Source organism: Solea solea, chromosome 15 (assembly GCF_958295425.1).
Source record: "Solea solea chromosome 15, fSolSol10.1, whole genome shotgun sequence".
In the NCBI taxonomy this organism is placed as follows: domain Eukaryota; kingdom Metazoa; phylum Chordata; class Actinopteri; order Pleuronectiformes; family Soleidae; genus Solea; species Solea solea.
The window spans coordinates 25,160,982-25,185,594 of record NC_081148.1 but is presented as its reverse complement, the minus strand read 5'-3'; the positions used below and the strand labels follow the sequence as shown (position 1 = coordinate 25,185,594).

Below are 24,613 nucleotides of genomic sequence, written 5' to 3'. Positions count from 1 at the left end.
CTTCACAAATAAAGTTGGATTGGACGATGAGTTTGTTTAAACCTAATTGACACTGGTCAAAAAACTCTTTTAAACACGTTTAAAATCAGCGTGAATGTGATATGAGATTCAGAGAAAGTCGGGAAAGGAAGAGACAGAAAGATTTTAAAAAAGACGGACAGAGCGGCAGATTATTGCGAGAAAGGACAGTGAGACAGGGTGAGAAGACAAGGCCAGGACAGAAATATGACCATGTGACTGCAGTGATTTAACAGGACTTGGTTTTAGAGCAAAACTTTCAAGGATTTCAAGGACCTGAGCGATGATGACTTATTTCACATGGGACGATGATGTGAGGACTGAATGAGCTGTCCTCTACTGTCCACGCAGCACACACACACACACACACACACACAGTGAGTTATGGCTCCATTTGCATGGGAGGATTTACTTTACGATATTATACTAAAGCAACAACAATACAGGGAACAAAGGTGGAGTGTGTGTGTGTGTGTGTGTGTGTGTGTGTGTATCCAGGTATCACTAATGTTGTGGGGACCTAAACCTGTTTACACACTCACATTATGGGGACCTGTCTTCCTTGTGGGGACAAAAAACATAACATGAATTACTACATGTTAAGGTGAAGATATGTTTTAAGGTTAGGTTAAGGTTAGGGTTAGGATTAGGCCAGTAGTAATAGTGGTTAAGGTAAGGGAAGTCTCCAGGAATTGTCTAAAAACTCTTTTCCACAGTCATTCGTTTATTTGCACTTTTATCTTTCTTTTTATCTTTTATCCCTTTTCAATGATTGTCGAGTTTAGTTTTTCGGCGTTTTCAAGCCTTCCCCACGCCCCAAAACTCATGGATTTTTCACGTCTGAAAGTTGCTCGGCGAATGTGCGTTGAAAATTGGAAGTGGGAGGGGCTAACGAAAATGGAAAAACAGCTTTTGTTAGGTGATTTGTTTTTTAATATTTCACGTACATGAACGAAAGTTGGTACATGTGTTTATCACGTCAGGACGGTCCAAAAAGTCAATGCAAGTCCTACAGGAAGGCCGCCATCTTGGACAGAACGGCCATTTTTTGGGCGATTTTTCGCACCAATGACATTTGAACGAACTTGTCCGAGGGCTTTGTTGCTTTTATTTTCTTAAAACTAAAATCCGTTGGCCGTCAAGTTCTTTTTGGCAAACCGAGTCAACGTGTGAAAACCATCTTTCGTTGTTCACAGGTAAGAACGTGAGACAAATCACGACAGAGATGAAAGTTTAAGACGCTGCAGGTCACGGGTTTTATGTCTGTTTATGTCCGTGTGGATAAAAAGCAAATGCGATACAAAACTTTTGCGGATTTTCTTAAAACTGTTGTTTGGACCATTAAGAATGCCAAAGTTTGCCACCTCAGGATGTTCACATACAATAATATTACACATTCTGTATATCAAAAAGAGTTGGTTTTGATTGGTGAAGTCAATCTGGAAGTAACAATATACTGAGCAGCCACCAGGGGGCGAATACGCTGGGGACAAAAATCAGAAAAATGAGCTGTAAACATTTTTCTGGAGCGTAAATGATCTCGATCACTAGTTTCATATGCATCTGTACGAGTGAGGTTTTACATGAACGACACGTTACATCCCAGCAGAGACAGTTTCCGCTCCGTCCAGGCTTTGAGACGCTTGCTAATCCACTCAACTCGATGCAAAACGCCTGCCGTGGTGAAGTAACCTCCAGCTCGTGAGCGGCTTCTCTTCAAAAACAGGAAAATCCACATCACTAATCCTCCTCAACCTCACTGCGTTTGTTCAACAGGCTGTGGACGAGCGCGCGAGGTTTACAGCACGAGCGCGGACGACTCTCGTCTTTACAGGCTAATAGCCGCCGTTAATCAATAGAGCTGTAAGTGCTTTCTTTTCTCCGTGTTCAGCAGCAGGACCGTTTGTCAAAATAAAAGCCATAAAAGCCCAAGGGACTAATCAGGAGGGATGAAGCAACAGCCTGGTAACATGAGGAGGAGGAGGAGGAGGAGGAGGAGGAGGAGGAAGCATGTTCAGTGACAGCGTCACGTTACAGCAGCACACGTGCAAATGTTGTTAAATTAACGCGTCATTCAGGTATTTAAGTAGAACTGCAAGTCAGGATTATTCTCTCAGACAGAGACGGAGAATCAAGTCTGAGGTTTGGACTCGAGTCTAAGACTAATATCAGGTTTTTTTACTCCATAAAATAAAGAAATGATTAAAAATGAATCATTTCAGTTTGTAGACAAAAGGACATTTGGAAACATCATCATTCTGAGAGACTGAAAATCACTAATCGACAATTCACGGACAGAACGACGAATGGAGAAAATAAACGGCAGGTGAATCAATCCTGAAAATCTAACCTCTACTCCTCAAAGGACCTGAGACTTCACTTGGACTCGAGGACAGTATTTGGTGTCAGTCGTGGTTGGTTACTCAGCATCGACAGGAAGTCGGGCAGTTCAGGTATAAGGTGAGACAGTCTCACCACGACACAGCACAGTCTACAAACACCTTATTCTGAAAGTTTCAGCCACTGTGTTGGTCATATTAGCTGTGTAGCTCTAGGTTGTTTTAGATTTCTACAACCTGACTTAGAAAAGTTAGAAAAGTTAGAAAACAAAAAAAAGAAAAGATTTAAGATTAAATCTGTCCTTCAAACATCACGTCATGAACCAACAACAGAAAAGGTTTTTTCAGTGACTTTAAGGTTCTTTTTTCATAATAAAGCGCCTTCTTTCCTCTCAGATCTGTTAAAACTTCACCACACAGCGAGAACATTAAGGTCCACTGATGCTGCACGTTTACCTCTTATTGTTCTTTTTTAAATTTTAACCCCTGAGCTGCATTAAAAGGTACATTTATATACATTTTATAGAATATCAGCCCCATTCTAAATGTATTCAATGAATATTTAATGTGTGTAATAATATTTTAGAACACATAATAAATAATACAATAATATGTGACTAATGCAGTGACAGCACATTTATTTTTACAGTGAATCCACAGGTCGATTATCAACAGTATAAAGTATATATACACTATATGTGTGTGTGTGTGTGTGTGTGGCTCAGGCGAGGATGAGATCACGATGGACAAACGTCCCTCTCATAAGAGCAGTCCATCGCTCACTGCCTGTCGCTTAGCAACAGAGACCTGGCGGGCAGACAGTAGGTGTGTGAGACAGAGTGTGTGGGAGGGGAGGAGTGAGGGAGGGAGAGAGAGAACAGAGAGAGAGAGCGATGGCAAGGTGAAGTGATGAAAGTCGCGGCGCTGCAGTGATATAAGAATGTAAACAACTGTGTGTGTGTGTGTGTGTGTGTGTGTTTTAAAAGGTACAGTAGGTGGGATTTTTGCAATTTTCTTGGGGAATTTTACTTTGGCAATAATTCCATTAGTTTTCCTAAATGTGAATATTTTCTTGTTTCTTTGCTCCATACAACAAAGAAAGAATCATTTGAGAACATCATTATTTCCATGTTTGGGAAACAGTTTTCAAAATTTTCTGTCGTGAAATGCTAACATGTACAACAGTATAAACACAGGTGTTTCTGCTGCTGATGCTAACAAAACTTTAGCTCTCTCAGTCTTACAGTTCCATGGAAACTCAACTGAAGCTAAAATAGCTACATTATAAGCTAATAATGGCTAAAAAAACACATTAGTGGTGCATATTTACACCAAAAGTGAGGCAAATTTTTAAGTTACATTAGCTGTGGCAGCAACTACTCGTCTGGGGCTGAAGCTAAAGCTAACACCAACAGCTAACACTGAACAAAGGGGCCAAACTTTAATTATTTCAGGTCAAAATAGTGATGTTAACAATTCGTAGTATTTACATACAAAATTTACAACTGACTTTACATTTAATCTCACCAGAGCAAAACAATTACGCCACATTATTAGCTACGCTTTTTAAGGATTAATATGGAATTTATTTACATTTGAATATATAATATCAAGAGTCAATGCCTGTCCAATAATATGACTATTTATTTAATATTATTCATTTTATTTTAAAGAGAAAGTGTTAACTCCATGAATTAAGTTAATACAAAGTTTAAAGTTAGAGAAGACAACTTGCTTTAGTTTGAATTAACTTAATTTGGTATGATTTAATATGATATATTTTTACAAATAAAAATATCATATTTATAAAAAATAATCAATGACTGCTCATGTAGACCTAAGTTGATGAGTACCGTATATAAGTATTAATAAGTACTGGTATTAATAAAAAAAACATAATACTAATCTCTACTAGAGCAAATTCCGTGTGAGAAATGGTTGGACATAAATTAGAATTACCAGAGCAGACATTGTGTCCATCTGTTTGGACTCAAAAGGAAAACGACGGGTGATGTAGTAATGCAGGTGGCTAAATACCAAAAATACCATCACGTTATTTTTAGCCAGGTGGAGGGTGAAAAATAGTCCAAGTGTAACCTTGGTGCACACTCAATCCTCGTAGCCCGGGCTTTACAAGACACTGGTATAAAGTCAAGCGACAGACGCAGCGGCCAAGTCTCAAGGAAATGTCAACGACAAGGACAGAGCAGAGCCACAGCGGCTCCAGAATGCTACTACTCCGACTGAGCTTTACTCTGATCCCGTCTTGCGACCGAGCAGTTGTACCTCGCTTAAACCTCTGGAGCCGAACCAGAGCCGGCCGCATGCTTCACATGCTGCGTCATTCATTCCTGGAATCTCAAGGTTTTTGATCTCTTAAAACTTGCTGCCACTCAAAATACAGTCCGAAGCTTTTCCCCGAACACAGGGTTCCCACACCTTGGTTGACATCAAATTCAAGGACTTTTCAAGAACTTTCCAGGACCAATTCACTTAAATTCAAAGACCAACACAGCTTGGTCTAGCTTAAACTAGCTTAAAGAGATAAAAACATCTCTTCTGATTTTGTTACCCCCACAAAGAAATGTGCTTCACATTTCCTTCACCAAATTTAAATGATTAAAAAAGTAGAAAAGTTTTTAAAAATGTACTTGCTTTGCTGGAGAACTTCTGTCCCATCATCCTAATGCACTGTCACACACGCATTCTGGTCGACCAGCTTTAGTGGGGGCCGTGACTATGTACAGCGCTTGTCAGTTCTTGTAGAAAATGTTAATGTTTAAGCTCTAATATCAAAAGAAAGAAGCAATATTTTCTAAATGTTGGTGTTAGTTTAGCTACAGTCATGCTCTCTGGCCCACGAGCCAGAACGGGCCCACTGGACGGTCCAATCCGGCGCACAGGATGAATTTGTGAAAATGTATTATAATAATAATAATAATAATAATAATAATGTGAAATACTATATTTTTTAGTTCCAGATACCACTGTATAGCCACTGTGATCTGTAAGAAGTTGTAATACACACGTGTAAATGGTAAACTTAGGCATAATATTGTCAAAATTGCATTATTTTCCCGGTTGTTCATAACAAGATACTTCGTTAAATTTAAAAGAAAAAAAGTTTCTTCTTGTTGTTCAAAGGTTATTATGCTATTCTTTTACTGGTCAGGCTCACATGAGCTCAAATTGTGCTGTATGTGGCACCTGAATTATAATGAGTTTGACACCACTGCTCTAGTCCATCATGGAGTCATATTTTCAGACACACCTAAAAATCCTGAACACTGAAGACAAACATTTTCATTCTTTACTAAATATTGATCTCTTCTACAAGTACCACCAGAAGAAGCTCCCGTACCACTGGTGGTACACGTACCACAGTGTGAGAAACACCGTTCTAACCTATATAATGTGTGAGGGTTTGCTTTACTCGTCGACCAGCGCAGCCACGACTAACTCTGCCAGAACAACAGAGGAGTAACAGGAGACGCCGTCAGGACTGAGACGCTGATGGAAAATATCCAAAGGACCTCTTCTATAAGGGACGACGCTCTAATTCAATCACGTGTGCTGCACTTGCGACTAAGCCGCTGCCAAATACCCCCCGGGTTATTTTAAACCCCGGCTCAACAAAGGCAGACCACGAAGACTCCAGCGTGCCTGAAAACAAAAAACATTACGCAGAAGGAGAAGAAACCAAACACCAGAGCTTCTCTCTGTCTGGTACAAGAGTGTTTGGGTGAGAGAGGGAGAAACCTGGGTTTCTAAAGAGAAATGACAACACGAGGGTTTTTTAAGGGATTTAAGGAAATATAATAATGTCACCAGTGTTTTTAAAGAGATATAATATCATAATTTATGGTTCAAGTGTTTTTTAAATAAACAAAACTAGCATTTTTAAACAGTGTTTTAAAGAGATATGATACCATTACTAGTGTTTCTAAAGTGTTTTATGGAGAAATAACAACATTATTAGTGTTTTTGAAGAGATAATAACACCAGACGTGAAGTTCTATGGAGATCATTCATAAACTACAGTATACATTTCATAGACATGGTGTATTTTCCCCATGCGCAGTTTATATATAGCTAACATCAAAAATAGCAATAGTGGAAACCAAATTCTGTTGTTGTTTTTTATTTAAGCTTCTATATAATCCAGTCTCCTGAGGGCAGAATTATCTCAGCATATATTTTTAACTTGGCCCAAAAACCAAACATGAAAGAGTTTGTTCCTTACAGAAGAAACTGGGGACGTTTCATTGTTTCATTTCCTGTGAGGACACTTCTTCTCCCGTCTTAACCAACGCCCACTCACGCCCTACAAATGTTGTTCTCTATTAAAAGTGGGATTCGTTTTGCCGGGTACTTCCAGGAGACCACATGGTCATTCCCAGAATTCCTGGGTGTTTGAAATAATTCCCTCCGCCTCCTCCTCGTCCTTCTCGTCCACTCTCTCTATATTCACAAGATGATAAAAGCGCAGTATGACACCACGTATGCTCCTGGAAAACAGCTGAAAAGATTTTTTTTTTTTTTACTTATTGATTTATGAATATATAAATGCGGATAAAAAAGAAGAATGCCACCTCCCAGCAAAGACTCTGTCCAATTAATAATGCAGCGACAGTATCGGTGTCCACACAATAACCCAACAACACACTGGCTGCTCCATTATTCATGAAGGAATCCACCTGTAGCAGCTCGGCCGTATTATTATATTTGTCCCACAGGAGGAATAGCAGCCGTTAAAAGCACTGTTTGTAGAAGGCGCTACAGGGATGTTGATGTTCCCACAATGAAGCTAATACACTTTAGTGCCGTAGTAGAGTTTTCCCATCTTTAAGTGCAAGAGTAAAAAAACAAAAACATATAACATCTTTGTAAAGACCTGAGAAAATAAAAATAAAACACTTATTTGTGGAATAAATATCACAATACAAGGTGTTAGCATGGTATATTGTGGATTTGTGATGTAGTGTATAAGGATTTTATCTAGGTTTGCACTAGTTAGCTTATCTAATACGTTACATACACATGAATATTTTATATAGCTGGATAAATAGATTACTAGTTGGCTTGTTAGGAATCTATTTTTCTAAGATATGAAAATAAGATAGATTCCTAATTGGCTTGTTTGCTAGCTAACTAGTTAAGATAGGACAATAGAGAACTGGTTTGTTAGCTAGCTAGCTAAGAAAGGTAAATAAAAGGATTCCAAATTGGCTTGTTAGCTAGATAGCTTCATAGCTAAGATTCAAAAATCGGCTTGTTTTATATTATAGTGAAAAATTTGTTTGGGGACCCCAAAAAATCTCCCATGACCCATTTGTGGGTCCCGAACCACTGTTTGGGAATCCCACACTTGCCTCTAAATGTAATGAATTCACATAAATTGTGTTTATTTCATATGAAGAGTAAGAGATGACACATTGTCTTTCCAATATCATTGAAAATGCAATGTGTTTTGTTGGATTATTATCTTTAGGAGGCGAGGTTGACTCGCGATGACCTCAGATTACATGTCACCCTTTGTGTCGCTCGAGTCTCACTTTCATAAAGAGCCTGAACTGGCTTTCACCTCCCGCGAGGTCGCGACCTCCTCCGTGGTTTCTGGTTCCCAGAGGATCAGAGTTCATTTATTGTGACATGAAGAAAGTAATAACGCCGCTGCCACATGAGACGGCGAGTTAGGAGGAGACTGAGCTGTGAGGTCTGACAGTCAAGTTTCCCCAGCACCGTCCGTCCGTCCATCCATCCATCCATCCATCCATCCATCCATCCATCCATCATCCATCCATCATATTACTGAATGTTATGTACAAAGAAAACACAGATGCTTATCAATATTTTAGTACGGGTACCAATTCCGAACCAGTTCTCGATACCAATCCCCCTTCTGAGGTGGACTATATGCTATTTGTACAGCCAGTGGCCAATTGTGGTACTGCAACAAAAAAATACTCATGCAGCCCAAAAAGCAATTTTCTCAATAGCCACTAAAATGAAAACAGAAACCTATAGACATATACATAAGTTTTTATAGATCTTTATATGCTATATTTTCCATTCACTGAGCTTAATTTATGTAAAACGTTCCTAAAGTCCATAAAAATCCCCCAAAAATCGGATTTTTCAAGTGACGTCACGGCGCTACTTGCTATGGAAATGCCAAACACCACACGATGTGCTAACGTTATGGGAAATATGAATAAATGAAGGTATTTTCTATAAGGACATCATGTTTTTGGCTATTCATGGACGCGCATAGCAACTCTGACAGCTCGTAGACGCGAGGCATCATGGGAGGAACGCTACTGCACCAAATCTTTGGGCCGTACAACCTGGAAATAAAACCAGATGGATGTCAGAAAGCTTTTTTCAGACTTTTCACAGGAATAAACCGCACCAGAGGGAAGCTTAAATCCATGTTTAAATCCTGGCAAGTCTCCAAAGTGTCAAACCACTCGTTTAAATCTGCTCCCATGACAACATCCAGATAACCCAGTTCACTTGTTTCCAGGACAGATTCTTTTCAAAGTGTCCTGTTTTTACCTCCTGATGAAAGACACGGCACACAAAGGTAAAAAATTTAAAAATAAACACCACATGTGACGTCTTCACACTGTAAATGTCTCCTGACAGAGGCTCTCTGTGCTTGTGTGTGAGTGCAGTTCTGAGGCCGACCATGAGACAGCAATAAATCACATTATGCTTTGCAATCTCTATACATCAAAGCCAGCGCTGGGCGGCTGCTACACAGACTGATGAAAACTCAAGACATCACAGCACTCAAACACAAACTGGAAAACTGGAAATCAGCACAGGTCAGCGGCAACACAAAGGAAAACTGATTTTAGCCACACACACATAATAAAATTCATTCCAGTTTGAGTCTATGAAGCCTTAAGAATGGGATTTCTCTCGCTGTTAAACAGCTTTTTGTCACTTTTTAAACTGCTCACTTTCCTGCACCAAACTCCATTGTGAAAAAATCCAAACGAAGGATTTCGAACACTAAAGTTAACAAAATAACATTTAAATTCACTGACAGAGGACACACATGTGCCCTGAGGTAAAATCATTGATATTCTCAATGGGCTTTGGTGTGGGAGAGTGCGGCGGTTTAAAAAGTGACACAAACTTCATTTTTCTGACAATAATGTCAGTCTAAAAATGAGATTAAGCGAAAAATCAGTTTACATTATAGTACGACTTTAATCTCCTAATATTACACTTTTTTTTTTACTTTATTCTCATAATATTACGACTTTATTCTCTGTATTTTGTCCTTAATACTCATATGTCATACAACACCATGTTTTCACTGCCTGCTTCGTCTGAGTTTCATCACAAAAAAACCTGAACTAGCTCTTTAAAGTAGCTGCAGTGCAACAAACACAGACTCTTCTCTTTCTTTGGACCTGAAGACGGAACACGGCTCTTTATCTATTTATAAGAAGGCCATGTGTCTCTGCTCTGTCTTCTTATCTGTGTGCATGCATTTTTAAATCAAAGAAATCCTGTATTCACACACACACACACACACACACGGCTCTGCTTTGATGGACAGGGAGCACGGCGGCCGTGGTCAGAGGCTGAGCGCCGCGGTAATTACAGAGCAGCCATCTTGAAAGGCCGGAGCTGCTCCCACAGGAGGAGGAGGAGGAGGAGGTGGAAACGGCCGCGCCGCTGCAGCCGGCATCGCTCGGGTTTCATCTCGGAAGACGCCGGCGTCTCTGTTCCCGCTCGCCGCCGCTCCGTCATGCCAGAACACGCAGACACGCGTCACTTCCCCCGCGACCCTCGTCAACTCTGACCCCTGACCCCCACGCTGTCAGACCCGTGAAAGACGCCTGCTGCAGAACCCGAGCCACAGATACAGAGCTGTGAGCAGGGGCCGACTCCCTGAAGACGGGCATGGTTCAGAGACATGAGGTAGAGACAGTTTAAAGCTGCTGGGGACAAACCGGGGACACGGACGTCCACTGTCACTGACAAACTGAGCCACTTCACAAAAGTCTGGCCTAATATAAGCTGACAAGCAAATGATATTAATCTTCCTAGTTTTCTTATCTTACCACACGAGGCAGCAGCAGACCAGCAGCTCCTGTGTTTGCATTGTTCTCTGTGGACTTTGGTGCAGGAAAGTGAGTCGTTTACAAATGTTAGCTTCCAGTCAGAAAAGGCAATTAAACAACAAGATACATTATTATTATTTTCAATTTAGTTCATTTACAAGTTGTTTCATCAACAGACTTAAAAAAAAGTGGATATTTGTGGATATTTTCTTGGATGTTTCACATTTAAATGAGTTGTTGTAGCTACAGAGGAGGATTGATTAAAAAAAAGACCTTTATCAGACTTTTGTTTAACATCACTTCACTGCTCATTCCTGACTCTTAATGTAATTTGTTAATGTCTCCGTTAAAAGCTCTGCATGGTGCACTTCTTTAAATGCAACGCCCACTTCCTGAACACCACACAGGCCATTACCACTCGCTGTGTTTATGCCACAAACTCCTGTCTGTCTTATTCTAAACCTCTTAAGTCTCCTCTCACAGGGAAACTAAAGCAAATGAGCCATTATGGAGTCCTTGAATGCAGCGTGTTTACAGTTAGCCGAGTGTTAAAGACGATGTGCACCGTCAGGCAGGAGATTTCTCCACAGATTACTTTAAAGGAACAATAAATAAATAAACATAAGCCTCATTATTTTCAGTGGAAAATAAAAAATATATATTTTTTATAATATAATTATAATTGTAGTAAAATTATAATTTTACTACCTGACCTCTTTCTTCACATTTTCTCTGACTCTTCTTCTTCACTGCTGCTTAATTTCATCACGGGAAAACTTTCTTGTTACTGAAGCAATTTTCAGACACCGAGCAAATACATTTATGTTCCCAGAGGAAATGAAATCCCAGAGCCGCCTCGGGCCTAAAATGTCTTCACTCTTCACACGCATGATGTCATCTAATAAGCAGATTTCCATGAAATGTGCTGAGGCTTTTCTCCTCAGGGGAAAAGATGCACTCTTATTACAATCTTTACATTCTTTTTTTAGTGTCTACAAATATCACGGTTGTCATTTTCAAGGAACCACGAGAAAAAAAAGCTGCAAAATTCAACATCATGTGAAAGGAAGTCGCAAAATTACGACTTATTATTATTATTACTGCTTTATCTCACAGTTACACAGCGTTTTTACACTCACTCAGGTCACAGCACTCACGAGCGGCCCCAGTGACACAAACTGACCACACGGGGCAGCAGTACACCAGCAGCTCCTGTGTGTCTGGGAGCTAAAAACGCAGATTCTCTCAATGGGGTTTGGTGCAGGAGAGTGACCGGTTTACAAAGTGTCTAACGATGAGATAAAGTAAAGTACACATTCCTAAGATACTGCAGACACAAGCTGGTGTAGATGTTATAAAGTGAGTCTATTGTTAATCCCATTAATGGCCTAAATTCAGCCGTTACGTCTCTCTAAATGACTTGACTGATGTCAGTCAGGACTCTGGCTCTTGTATAATCCTAATATAATAATGTTTAAATGTGTGGTTCAGTTATAAAGTGGGATTATCTTGTGTGTGTGTGTGTGTGTGTGTGTGTCACAGTGTGAGAAGCTGCTGCCGCATGTTTTAAACATGACGGTTCATAAAGTGAATATACTGAAGGAGGTCGGGCTGTTTCTGCTGACTTTCAGCACCATGGAGAGCTCACTGAGCCTCACTGACCTCATACACATTCATGTGGAGCTTCATGTCTCTGTGTGTGTGTGTGAAAATAATCCGTTTTTTATGTCTTTATTTCAACAAATCAAGAAACTTCTTCCTCAAAAACATTCATCTGCCACTTTATTAGGTACACATGGTGGTGGGCGGTATGACGGACAATTTATAAGACAAAATTCTGATATTTGGCCTGAATCACACACACACACACACACACACACACACACACGACAAGTTAGACAGATACTTGACTAGTTAGTTAGACAGATACTTGACTAGTTAGCTAGTTAGACAGATACTTTACTAGTTAGCTAGTTAGACAGATACTTGACTAGTTAGCTAGATAGTTAGACAGATACTTTACTAATAAGCTAGATATATACTTGACTAGTTAGCTAGTTAGTCAGATACTTGACTGACAAGCCATATAGATACTTGACTAGTTAGCCAGATGTTAGACGGATAGACAGATAGATAAATAGATAGACAGACAGACAGACAGATGACTAATACGCTATATAACTACGAGATAGATAGTTGGCAAAATAGCTAGTGAACTAACTAGCTAAGATAGTTAAATAGGCAAATAGCTGGTTGACAAGTTATTTAACTAGCTTAGCTAGACTGATATAGATATAGCTTGATAAAGTTAATGTCTGAAGAAATACTGATCATTACGTTTTGGTGGAAAATAAATGAACAATTATCAATTCTAATGAATCGTAATTATTGTACTGTGTAAATTAACTCATGACAGCACACACACACACACGCACACACACGCGCACACACACGCGCACACACACGCGCACACACACGCGCACACACACACACACACACGTTTGTGCAGATACTCTTCTTAGGACTCTGCATTGAATTCCATTCATTAAAACAGAGCCTCATTACTAACTTTAACCACATTTCAAATCTTAGTCCTAAACTTAACCAGTTGCTCAGAAAGGAGGTTCTGCCTCATCTGGACCAGGTTTTGTCTCCATGAGGACTACGGGTCCTGACAAGGTCAGTGTTTATGACAGAAACCACGCACACACTGGTGTTAAGCTCTTTAAGGACAACAACAGCTGAGGGGAAAAATCTGCTCCACTGGAAACCATGAGCCATGATCTCGGTGGTTAGCTTAGCATGCTATCTCTCTCCTGCAGGCCTGCAGCCTCTGTAGGTTTAGCCTCTGTAGGCTTAGCTTCCCCGCTCTGCAGGATGAAGATCAGGTGACTTTAACTCTATCACATGTTTCCAGTGATGATGGAAATTCCAGTCTGGCTCTCGTCGCTCTGCTGGAGCCACAGGTACGGGGCCCCCGACCCCTCTGAACTTTGACCCGCGAATACTTCCTGGGGCGCGGGCGTCCTTTTAATAGTCCGGTGACTGGACCAAAGAAGACGTACGAGTGTGACAGCGTGATATACATAGTCCAGGGTTTGATATATGGCCTGAGCTCGTCTGTGGATTAACACACATCAGCACCGGCACTCTGGACTTTTCCCTAGATGGTCATCAAATCAGGCTCCGAGGATTAGGGATTAGAGTCCAGAAAGAAGAATGACTCATGAGTCACACCTTCAACATGAGACCTGAAACTATTAAATATGAAATATTAACTATTATCCAAGTCATAAAAATGGGTTTTTCATTACTTTTCATTAGTTTCTTGTCATATATTTTTATCCCCATCATCAGCAAAAGTAGTGTTTTTATTCTAGGATATAAAATCAAGTTCTTTTAAAGAAATATCTGATATGCCGAAAAATAAAGTGACATTAATAAGCTAAAATACTAATGAATTAGTTCAGGTTTAAATGTGTAATTCAACTATTTCTTGTCTTAACAAGTTAACTATAGATTTCTGACACTTTATTAGCGATTGATGATTAATTAACCATTAGTTGCAGCCCCAGATAGAAGTAGTGAGTATATAATAAGAAAACTACAATGTATATAGAACAGAAAGATGTCAAGAAAAACCAGAACCGGCATCTGGAGTGGATCGTTGGTTCACTGCTCCATCAACCTGCTCACTGAGCTGCTCGGACACAAACATGTGTACAGTGCTGACAGTACAGTACAACACTGTGTGCTGCAGCTCAAGGGGGTGACGCTGAAGAAGAGGAGGAAGAGGAGGCTGAAGGTTCTCAGAGCAGGAGCTACAGCATCGACCTGCTGCACTGAGCTAAAGGTGGGTGTATATACTACTATATATATATATATACACATATACATATATACATATACATATAGTATATATATACACACACACACATATGTACTGTATATATGTATATATACACACACACTAGAGTTAAGGTGCTTAAACTCCGGTACTTGTACCACCTTTGGTACACAAAAAAAAGATCATTTCATTTCATGTCATATAAACACTTTAGTCCGACTAAAATATAAAATATAAATATTATAAATCTGCGTCTTTCTTCAGACTGGTCCCATTGTCTTAGTCTGACTAAGACAGACAATTGACTACAATCGTTGTCATTACGACCTTAATGACCTTGATTAAACTCTGCTTGTAAACGTACTGAGTGATAAAAACTGAATCAAATCAGACCAGCGTGTGGTTGATGTTGAAGAAAAAGCCCCGAGCTCATAAATGATGCCATAAATCTCACCATTACCAGCTCAACGTTTGGAAAAATCAATACAACTTTCATTTTGGTTTTCTCTTCTGTTGCTTTTTTTAAACACATCGTCACGTCTGGTTTTTCTCTCCTCTGACTCGTTTACTGTGAGTAATTATTGGATTTTAAAAGTTGAAAAAAGTAAAAGATAAAAGTCACCTGAATTTCTTTTTTTTTTATCGTTGATGCCAAATTTTAGAAATCTAGGCCAATAATTTTGTCCATTATAATTTTTGAAAAACATAATTTAGGTGACATTAAGTCACATTTATCAAGTTTTACAAGAAATAATGCATAATTTGTATTAATTAGATGACTAAGAAAATGTTATTCTAATAAAAATATCGGTTCTGTCCCGTATACATTATACATTATATATACATTATACACGCATTTAAAAAGTACAAGTTAAAAGTTGATCTAGATGAGTATAACTTTAAAATAATAAATATATTAAATTAGAAGTGATTGTTCTTATCAACACGTACTGTAATCTTATTATATAAAGTGTTTTCAATAAAAAAAAGTCATGTATAAAGAAAAATCGTCATTAAATAACATGAAACAGACTCCAGAGGATCCTTACTTCTCTTTCAGTTTCAGCTTAATGACCTTTAACCTCTCGCTTTTAATCCTGACAGAGACGACGGCCATTAAAAAAAGAATTAGGACACAGCTGTGTGTGAGTGCTAACTCCTCCTCCTCCTCATCACCTTCACACCCCGTGTTTCCACTTCCTCCCGTGTCTCACTCACAGTTTCCACTTGTGTTTCCTCGGCACTGATTCCACTTTCTCAGTAGTGACCGAGACGGAGAGTGAGTGAGTGAGTGAGTGAGTGAGTGAGTGAGTGAGTGAGTGAGTGCGCCGCCTCCACGCCAACTCCATGAATCCTGTTTGTGACACATGGCGGTCAGCTGAACACAGATCCAGTTTCCTCTCTCCTTCTTCTTAATGCTCCTAACGAGCCTCGACCGTCTGCAGCCAAGTGTCAAATCAACCAAAGTCACCCAACAGGAGGAGGACGCTGCGTTACCACGACGACGACAACAACAACGAGGATACAGATGAACGTGTGCTTTCATTCCCTCATTTTCAAAAACAGGTGACCTGTAACCAGATACACGTCTGCAGGCACAAGATGGACGCCTCATTAAACCTGAATGCCTTCATTTCATAACCTCAGACTCTGAAATATGGATGTTTGAAGACGGGGTGAAGAATTTAAACTCAGGGAGTCGTGAGCACAACAACAACTACGGACAGATAATAACATATAGTGTATATATATATATATATATATATATACAGTATATATACACACAAGTTTTACAAGTTTAACTTTCCCCGACTTCTCGACTGTGATCGACTTCTCGTTGACGTCAATAAAACACGACTTGGAAATTTGATCAAAATCGTAAAATGACTTCCTGCCATTGGAAAAAGGCAGGAAGTCATATAGTGCAATATTTCCTACAACAAAAACGTGTTAAAACCTAATTTTCGGTTTGTCGTGATCTTTAAACGTCATCTTCTTCAGACTGAAGAAACATCAATGAGACATTCATATAGAATCGTTTGGCTATAAACGACGACTGCAGAGCCGTGACGGGCGGAAAATTAGCCTCAGGCTACAACGTGACATATTTACATTATGATGTTTATTAATAGAACATAAAAATAATGAAATCTGACTTTCTTTTTCAACATTTAGATGATATTTCAGATTCTAAAACACTAATCTCATTTCCAGCCTGTGTGATGAAACCAAACATGACACTGTGAACAACATCATCCATCAGATGACCCCGCGTTCAGCCAGGGAAGCACACACACGCACACACACACACACACACACACACACACACACACACACACACACACACACACAGAGAGTAAGCGTGTGAGTCACGTCCACAGTGGGCTTCAGTCCTCGTGTGAATCAGCCGTGATTCATGGTTAGCGCAGGTCTCCCCGAGCATCGTGGCTGGCAGTTGCCCTTGTTTTTTCCTACATTTACAAGGTTTTTTTGTTTTCTTTTGTCCCCGACACATGGAAGCTCGGCATTAAAGGGACAGTTTGCGGTGTTTCAGGTGTAGTTGGAGGACGTAACCAGGTACACGGCTGCTGATAATCTGAGTGAAAACCCCGGCTAAATCTCCCAAAAAACAATCCCAACAAACACATTTCTTTTCACATTTTCCTCATATGTTAGTCCTTGTTTGACTGCACTATCCTGATCTTCCTCAACTAGAGCTCAAACAATTACTCTTACTTATTAATTGCTGGTTAAATGAATCGACAAGTATTTTGCTAATCGATTTATCAGTTTGAGGCTTTTTTTCATGATTAAAAACATAATTCTGACCGTTTCAGCTTCTTAAATGTAAATATTGTCTTTGTTTCTTTGCTCCATACAAGAAAGAAATCATTAAAAGGGAATCATTTTCATTTGTGGACAAAAACAAGACGTTTGAGGACGTCGTCATTTCCAGGTTTGACAAACACGGATCACTTATGGACCAAACGGTGACTCGATCAACAGATTAGCTGCAGCTCTATCCTCCACCAACGGTGCACGTTATTTACTGCAATATGGATCTGCGAGTGATCAGATCCATATTGACATCGTCTTGTCTCATCTCCCACATGGATTTTCATAGTTACAGGCCACGCCCCCTAGTCTAAACAAAACTGACGACAGTTTCTGTCCCAAGTGAAGATTTTTTTTCCACTGTGTGATCGTTTAACGCGGCTCAAATTAACTTCATTGAAAGTCATTCGACGCCATTATGAGAAAACTACAACAAGCACAAACCTTTGCTCACGCCTCTTTCCAGACTCAGCCAATCAACTGAAAGATCACTTAATAAAATCTATAACGTCTTTAAGAAAGTGTTTGTGACATTAAATCTTCATTTCAACGTCATTTTAAAATAAGCAGAGAAAACGTGTGTTTTTATCTCCCTCTGCCACGTTAGTGTCACGTATATAAAAAACACTAATGATTTCAAACACATTTCATTGTGGATCCACAGCTCGTCTGTGCTGCGATGTTAAAACCGCTGGCTTTTGTTTGGAGTTTGGTGCGAGAAACAAACCTCTGCGTTTCAGTGGTGGAAAAAAATGTTGTATAACTGTGAGATGAAGCTGCAGACATATTCTGGGATGTCACCCCGCAGCTCGCCCGGGCAGAGTCGGCACTGGGCTGACTGTGAATGTGTCAGTGCCTCAAACAACCGTACTCCAGAAATAACCCGGACCAGCCCTTTAATAGTTGTTACACGGTGTGTGTGTGTGTGTGTGTGTGTGGGGGGGGGCCGCACAGCCTCGCCGTCATTGGCTCAGCAGGAGACGACCCAGTGAACGTCATCAGGTTTCACCGGTTGGAATGTGCCGGATCATGCGTTTGGTTACATGAAGCTGGCGCTCGGCCCCCGGACGATGTTTACTTTCACCCGAGAAGTCGCCGTGACGACGAGCTGCTGCCGCTGTGACGACGAGCTGCTGCCGCCGTGACGGCGAGCTGCTGCCGCCGTGACGACGAGCTGCTGCCGTCGTGACGACGAGCTGCTGCCGCGACAACGACTGAGACGTGTACGTCTCATTACCGTAACTGCTAGACCGTTTGTGACATCTAGAAAATTCAAAAACTATGGACTGTCGATCTGTCCGGGCTGTGACCCCGCCTTTCATGACCCTCATGTGGAGGATGAAGTGGTAGAAGATGGACGTACGGAGCTTTTTGCACTCATATACTTGTCATTACGATAGCTTCTCAGTACTGTAACTCCTAAACAGTTGAATAACTGCCAGATATGGAGAGTTAAAAGTTATCTTGGACAAAAAGGGAGCAGAACATTTTTTTGGACAATTCTACGGCCACAAAATCGCAAATTCTTGGGTGTGGAAAAGACCCGGGCAGTGATAATGTTGTTCCAGACGTTGCTCGTGGCAGAGCCGCCAAAAAAGAAGCAGAGGAAAAGGAAAACACAACTTTGAAAGTCTGGACCACCCCTGGAGGGCCAGTTCTGGCCTGCAGGCCGTATGTTTAACACCCCTGGTCCAGCTCTATCCTCACTGTTGTAAAAACTCCCGTCTCCTGACCATGTGCGTTTGTTTGACTGAGCCAGGGAAGACATGCCGTGGTACAGTAAAGCCGAGGCCTGAGACCTCGCAAGACCTCCAGATTCTGAGGACTCCAGGTCGGCAGCAACCCGGATCTTGCACGACTGGTTTTTCTCCTCGCAACGAGACATTTAACCTTCACAGAGACTCTGAAGCTGTTCAATTAGAACAGTTTTTCTCAATCCATGTCCTCAGGGTCACGTGTCCTGCATGCTGTAGATGTTTCACCTGACTGAAGTGAGAGACTGGAGCAGGTGAAACATCTACAACATGAAGGTCAGTGGGTCCTGGAGGACCAGGGACTGGGAAACACTGTTCTAGACTGTGTTACTTTAAAGCAGAACTTTACAGGATGATTACTTTACCCATAATTTAACACCTTCAGAGACATCGTGAGAAGACTGGGGGGCTGTCTCCACTGTTTGATAGTTGAAAAACCAGCCTTGCAAGATCAGGAACGCCGACCTGAAGTCCTCAGGAGAACCAGGAGGTCTTGCAAAGTCTTGGAGAAACATGAACATCTTCTAGCCAGGTAGTGTCTATAAAATGGTTTTAGACGTTCATCACAACAACTGTGGTCAAAGAAATGCTGAGGTAACGTTGACGAGCCAACGAGACCAGTGAAACCAGAAGCAGGACTTCAGATGTCCTCAGACCAGAGACAATAACCAGAGTTACAGCATTTTATAAAAAATAGACAAAAAAAAACCCTGAAAACTACGACAAAAGAACGACAGAGCTTCAGTTTACGGAGCTCGAAGCAACAAGTTCAAACACTTTAGATACAGATGACAAGAAAACTACTAACAGTAACAGGACCAGGTCTTCATCGTTCCAGTTTCCCTCCGCTAGCAGAGCAACAAGTAAACACCAGTTAATAGTCCAATATCTAATCAATACAGACCAATTATCATTTACCTCACATTGGGTTTGGCAAAGGGGCGGATAGAGCCACAGTCAATTTCCAGAAACTTTCAATGGGATTGGGAACTTTAGTTTGTGTTATTCTTTCAGGTTCAATCAACATTTTTCAACGTTTTCTGGACAAAACCAGAAATACAGACTATACGTATGTATGTATATATACAGTATACACACACACACACACACACGCGGCAAAATCACCTCCAATATATCAGCAAAACGTCAAACATCGTGCGTCCCCTAATAATAAATACAGACCAATTACCCAACATTAGGGTTGGCAAAGTTGCGGAAAATACCAGATAAATTTACAGAAACATTTAAATGGGATTAGGGAATTATTCAGGAATTGTATTGGAAACTTTCCATGGGGAATTTTTTCCAACCCTTCAGAACTTTAGACAGACACTGTTCAACAAAACTTCAAAACCCAACATCTCCAACATCGATCTACATCAATATTTTTCACATGTTCATATCTCAGGTGCCCCTGTCCTGTCAGCTTTGAGGAGGGGGGGGGCATATTTATACCCCCAACCCTGTTGCTACAGCCCTGGCAGCAGCAAAAACACACAATTGTCTTTGCTTCTTATTATTTCTGCAACTTGAACGAGAAGAGAGACAACCTTGAAGTCCAGCAGAGTGAAGACACTCACCTTGGGCTTGATGTTGCAGTGGCAGCAGACAGTCCACAGATACTTGAGTGTCCTCCACAGCAGGATGATGAAGAGACCCCCGAAGAACGTCACCATGGACGAGGCGAGGAAAGCCCACCACATGCGCTGGCCATTGTTGTCGCAGGGAACCTCCGACGAGAACGGGATGACCACGTCTTCCATCTTGGAGAAGAAGATCGACGAGTCCGGGTTGTTGCTGCTGCTGCTGCTGCTGCTGCTGTCGCGGTTGATGTCGCTGCTGCTCCTCATAGAGCCATGGGGAACGGAGCCGCCCGCCTCAGCTAGCATGGAGGAGCCGTGGAGAGCCTGCGCCAGCGTCTCCAGCCCCACTCACCAGCCATGCTCCAGTTTAAATGATTGTTAATCCCAGCGCTAGTCTAGATTATCGACCACACTCAATTATCCAAAAACAAAACACACACAAACTTTCCTCCTCCTTCTTCTTCTTCTCCTTCTTCTTCTCCTTCTTCTTCTCCTCCTCCTCCTTCTTCTTCTCCTTCTTCTTCTTCTTTGTTTTCACTCAGAATTGTTTAAATCGGAGGGCGGGCGTGCGCGCACGCGGGGAGCGCACGCGTCAAAAAAATTTAAATCCGCAATAATGACGAATCCACGGAGTGTCGTTCTCTGTGCGTCTGTGGTTTGGCAGCCATGGCACGAGACAACGACAGCAGCAGCAGCCGTCGACGACGACGCGATTTCAAATCATTCGATTTTTACTTAAATCGACAACATTTTTTTCCAGAAAAAATAAAAATGATTCAAAAAAATGAATAACAAGTGTCTGAGGCTCGAGAATCACGATGTCACTTTGTCTTCACGCGCAGAAAACACACGCAGTTTTCAAAAAAACACGCACACACATGAACTGTTTGATCAGGTGTCACGTGTCCACAATGTCGCGTGAAGAAGAAGAAGAAGGAGCAGCAGCGCTGTGGAGGACGGTGTCTCCATCCAGTCTCTGTCCTCTGTCCTCTGTCCTCTGCTGCTGCTGCAGACCTGGCACGGAACGACTCAGCTGAGTGAGAGCGCGCGCCTGTCAGATCCGCGAGAGAGAGAGAGAGAGAGTGGGGGGGCGGGGGTTACAGGTAGGAGGGCGGAGCCAAGTGCTAATAATAAAGATGCACACACACACACACACACACACAGAAAAAAACATGTCTTTGCGACAGTGTCATAAAAGAATCGCGATGACGATTTATTGATTTTTCTTAACAACAGAGTCTCCGCCCATCATGATGATGATGATGATGATGATGAAACATGATTTAAAAAAATGTAATGAAAGGCTAAAATAACGTCGGACCACTGCGTTTATGATAATTATGATCATTATAATACTTAATTTGTGGAGAATCGTTTCAACACAGTAATAAAAAAAATAAAAACATTCAAACATGAGTAAAAACTAGAATGATGTTAAATCTGGAAATGCAGAAGAGTAAAAATGACTTAAAGGTACAGTGTGTAACATTTATTAACCTACATTTTGTATGCTAGCCATAAGTATGTTTATATGTATGTATGTATTATGTCTAAAAAATAATAATAATTGTGTTTTCATGTAGTCTAGGTGAGGGCCTTGCTTTACAGAGGCCGCCATCTTGAAACTGAACAACTGGTTTGACTCACTGAATAAAATCAGCACATAATTCATATCTTAACAACATATTTTGCCACTTTACTTCACAATTAGTTCACTTTTTGTAACAGGAAACTGAAGTTTTTGTCACTGAAGAATCAACCGCACTCTCCTGCACCAAAGTCCATAGAAAAAATCGCCAATTTTCCTCGACAGCACACAGGAGCTGTTGATCCACTGCTGCCTCCAACAGTGAACTTCAAATGTCTTATTTAATGTGTTTTAAATGTACACAAGTGACACAAACTCAGCAAATACTAAAATAATAATCAGGAGTAAACCAGCAGAACTGTGAGCTAAACATGAGCGACAAACGCTGATTTTCTCTCTGGAATTTGGTGCAAGAAAAGCAAATATGTGAGTGATGAGAATCTCTGGTGTGTCTCGTGTTCATCATGATTGAAGAGTTCATGTTGTCATCGGTGTTTCACAGCGAGCAGGTTTAAAGATTCTGTTACAGAAGTTATTCCTGTACGAGACCGCCGACATTTCCCACGTAATAAATTACTATTGAGGGACACATATCATATATATATATATATATAATCCTCACGTATTTATTTTTAAAATGTCATAATTCAACACTTGGTGGTGTCACCATTTCACACTTCATGCTAAATGTGTTAGATGACTTTGTTTACTTTATGATACAGTGTCCGTCGTCGCTGGCGAACCTCAAGTTTTATGTTTCGCTTTTATTTACTATAAATATCAATAATACGACTTTAAGAATTTCATGTTCGCGCTGATGACACAGCGACACGTCTTAGCTTCGTATGAAATGGGAAGAAAAATAAATGTATGCTGATATCTGCCTGCACTAGCTAACTAAATGCTATTATAGTTAGCAAGCTAATTGGCTATCTATCTGTCCGTCTATCTATCTATATATCTGTCTGTCTGTCTAGATATCTATGCTAGCTAGCTAAATGGTAATGTAGTTAGCAAGCACTTGGTTATCTGTCTTTTTCTACATGCTTGTAATTATTATTAGATATTTAAAACACAGCTAGTTTACCTTCAGTTTTAGAGCATATTTCATGTGTTTATTGGTCTTTTTAACATTTACTAAAGGGATTTTGTGCTACAGTCTTATTTTAAGCCAATATTTAATTTAATATCACATTTGACTAAAGCCTCGGTTCCAGTCGTTTATCGGCCTTTAAAACCAGAGACGTCACAGAATGTGACGACCCCTGAAATCAAAGTCTCATGTCACAACATTGACATTAATATTGATTTGTTTTTGCAGCCATGTGTCGTCTATCTTTAGACAGATGATGGATTATTTATTGCTGTGAGCAGCGTGTGTGTGTGTGTGTGAGACACAGGTGTGTGTGTGTGAGAGCAGGCAGGTGCTCACTCACACACACACACACACACACACTCTCCGGGTCAGAGGTCACCGGTTATTCACGGCTCGTCAAACCAGCTGCTCCGTCTCCGTCTCCCGTGTCCTCCTCTGTGTTTGTGCTGGTGCGTCTTGTCGCCTGAGGGGGCGTCGTCCTCGTGTAGCGTGCCGTCATAAACTACAGCAGGTCAAGTCACAGCGTCGCCACCAATCACTCACTCACTCATTCACTTGTTCACTCAGTCACACCTGTTTCTGACCCGACATGTGAACTAAGAGTGAGAGCAGAGTTTCTGCAGTGACCGAGAAAACTCATGAACATGAACTCTACACAATAAACTAACTCTAAAAACAGTGATTTCCAAAGTGTGCTCCCTCTGGTGGGTTAAGGCGGTACTGCAGGTGGTGTGTAATAAAATAAGAGTACAGATTATTTTATTTGCCACGAAACAGGAAGTGAGCCGTAACTTTCTTTCATCTTGGTGCGAGGACTGAGACTGAGGACAAGGACTTTCAGAGAAAACAGCTTCATTTTGACAGTGTGACGTGAGCAAGGACAGTCCTCGTCCTCGTCCTCGTCCTCGTCCTCGTCCTGGTCTCAGTGTCTCAGCCGACGACAAAAAAGCTCCTTCACCGTCGCCGTGAGAACTCGTCAAGTTCAGCTGCTGTTCTGAAACAGACACCACAGCAGGGGAGCAGCAGACCGAGCCTGAAGCTCGGCTAAAATAGGCCAGAGGACACTTGGAGGACGAGAAGGAATTCGGGACACGACGCAGCAAAACCAGCAGTGACGCTGGGACCGGAGAAAGTGCCGAGTCATCAGTGGACAAAAACGTTCACGATAAAAAACATGGTTTGTTTTCAAACATTTTCAAAGTCCGAAGTTGAGTTTCACGCAGTTTGAAGCAGTGGTGAGCGTTTGTGCCGACAGGGGGCGCTGTTGTGACTTGTAGCTCCGCCCACTTAAAGTTGACTTTTATATCTTGTTTTTTAACTTACTTATTTCAAAAATCACAAAACATGAATGAAAAGGTGCTGAAAGACAATTAATCTTAATATAATCTGCCCAGATTACACACAGATGTCTGTAAATAACTCATAATTTTAACTGGGTAAAAAACATAATTTCTTTAAAGAAAAAGAAT

General features: G+C 40.9%; 1 protein-coding gene across 17 annotated transcripts in view; it reads right to left on the bottom strand.

Annotated features, from left to right (window-relative positions):
• Positions 1-20,944, bottom strand: part of LOC131473967 (calcium-activated potassium channel subunit alpha-1a-like) — a 168,300-nt gene extending 147,356 nt beyond the window's left edge. For all 17 annotated transcript variants that reach the window (XM_058651629.1, XM_058651624.1, XM_058651631.1 and 14 more), the window contains exon 1: positions 20,458-20,944. In XM_058651629.1, the coding sequence (XP_058507612.1) occupies positions 20,458-20,766 (309 nt within the window). In that variant the 5' untranslated portion in view covers positions 20,767-20,944. The remainder of the gene's footprint in view (positions 1-20,457) is intronic.
• Positions 20,945-24,613: the final 3,669 nt, after the last annotated feature.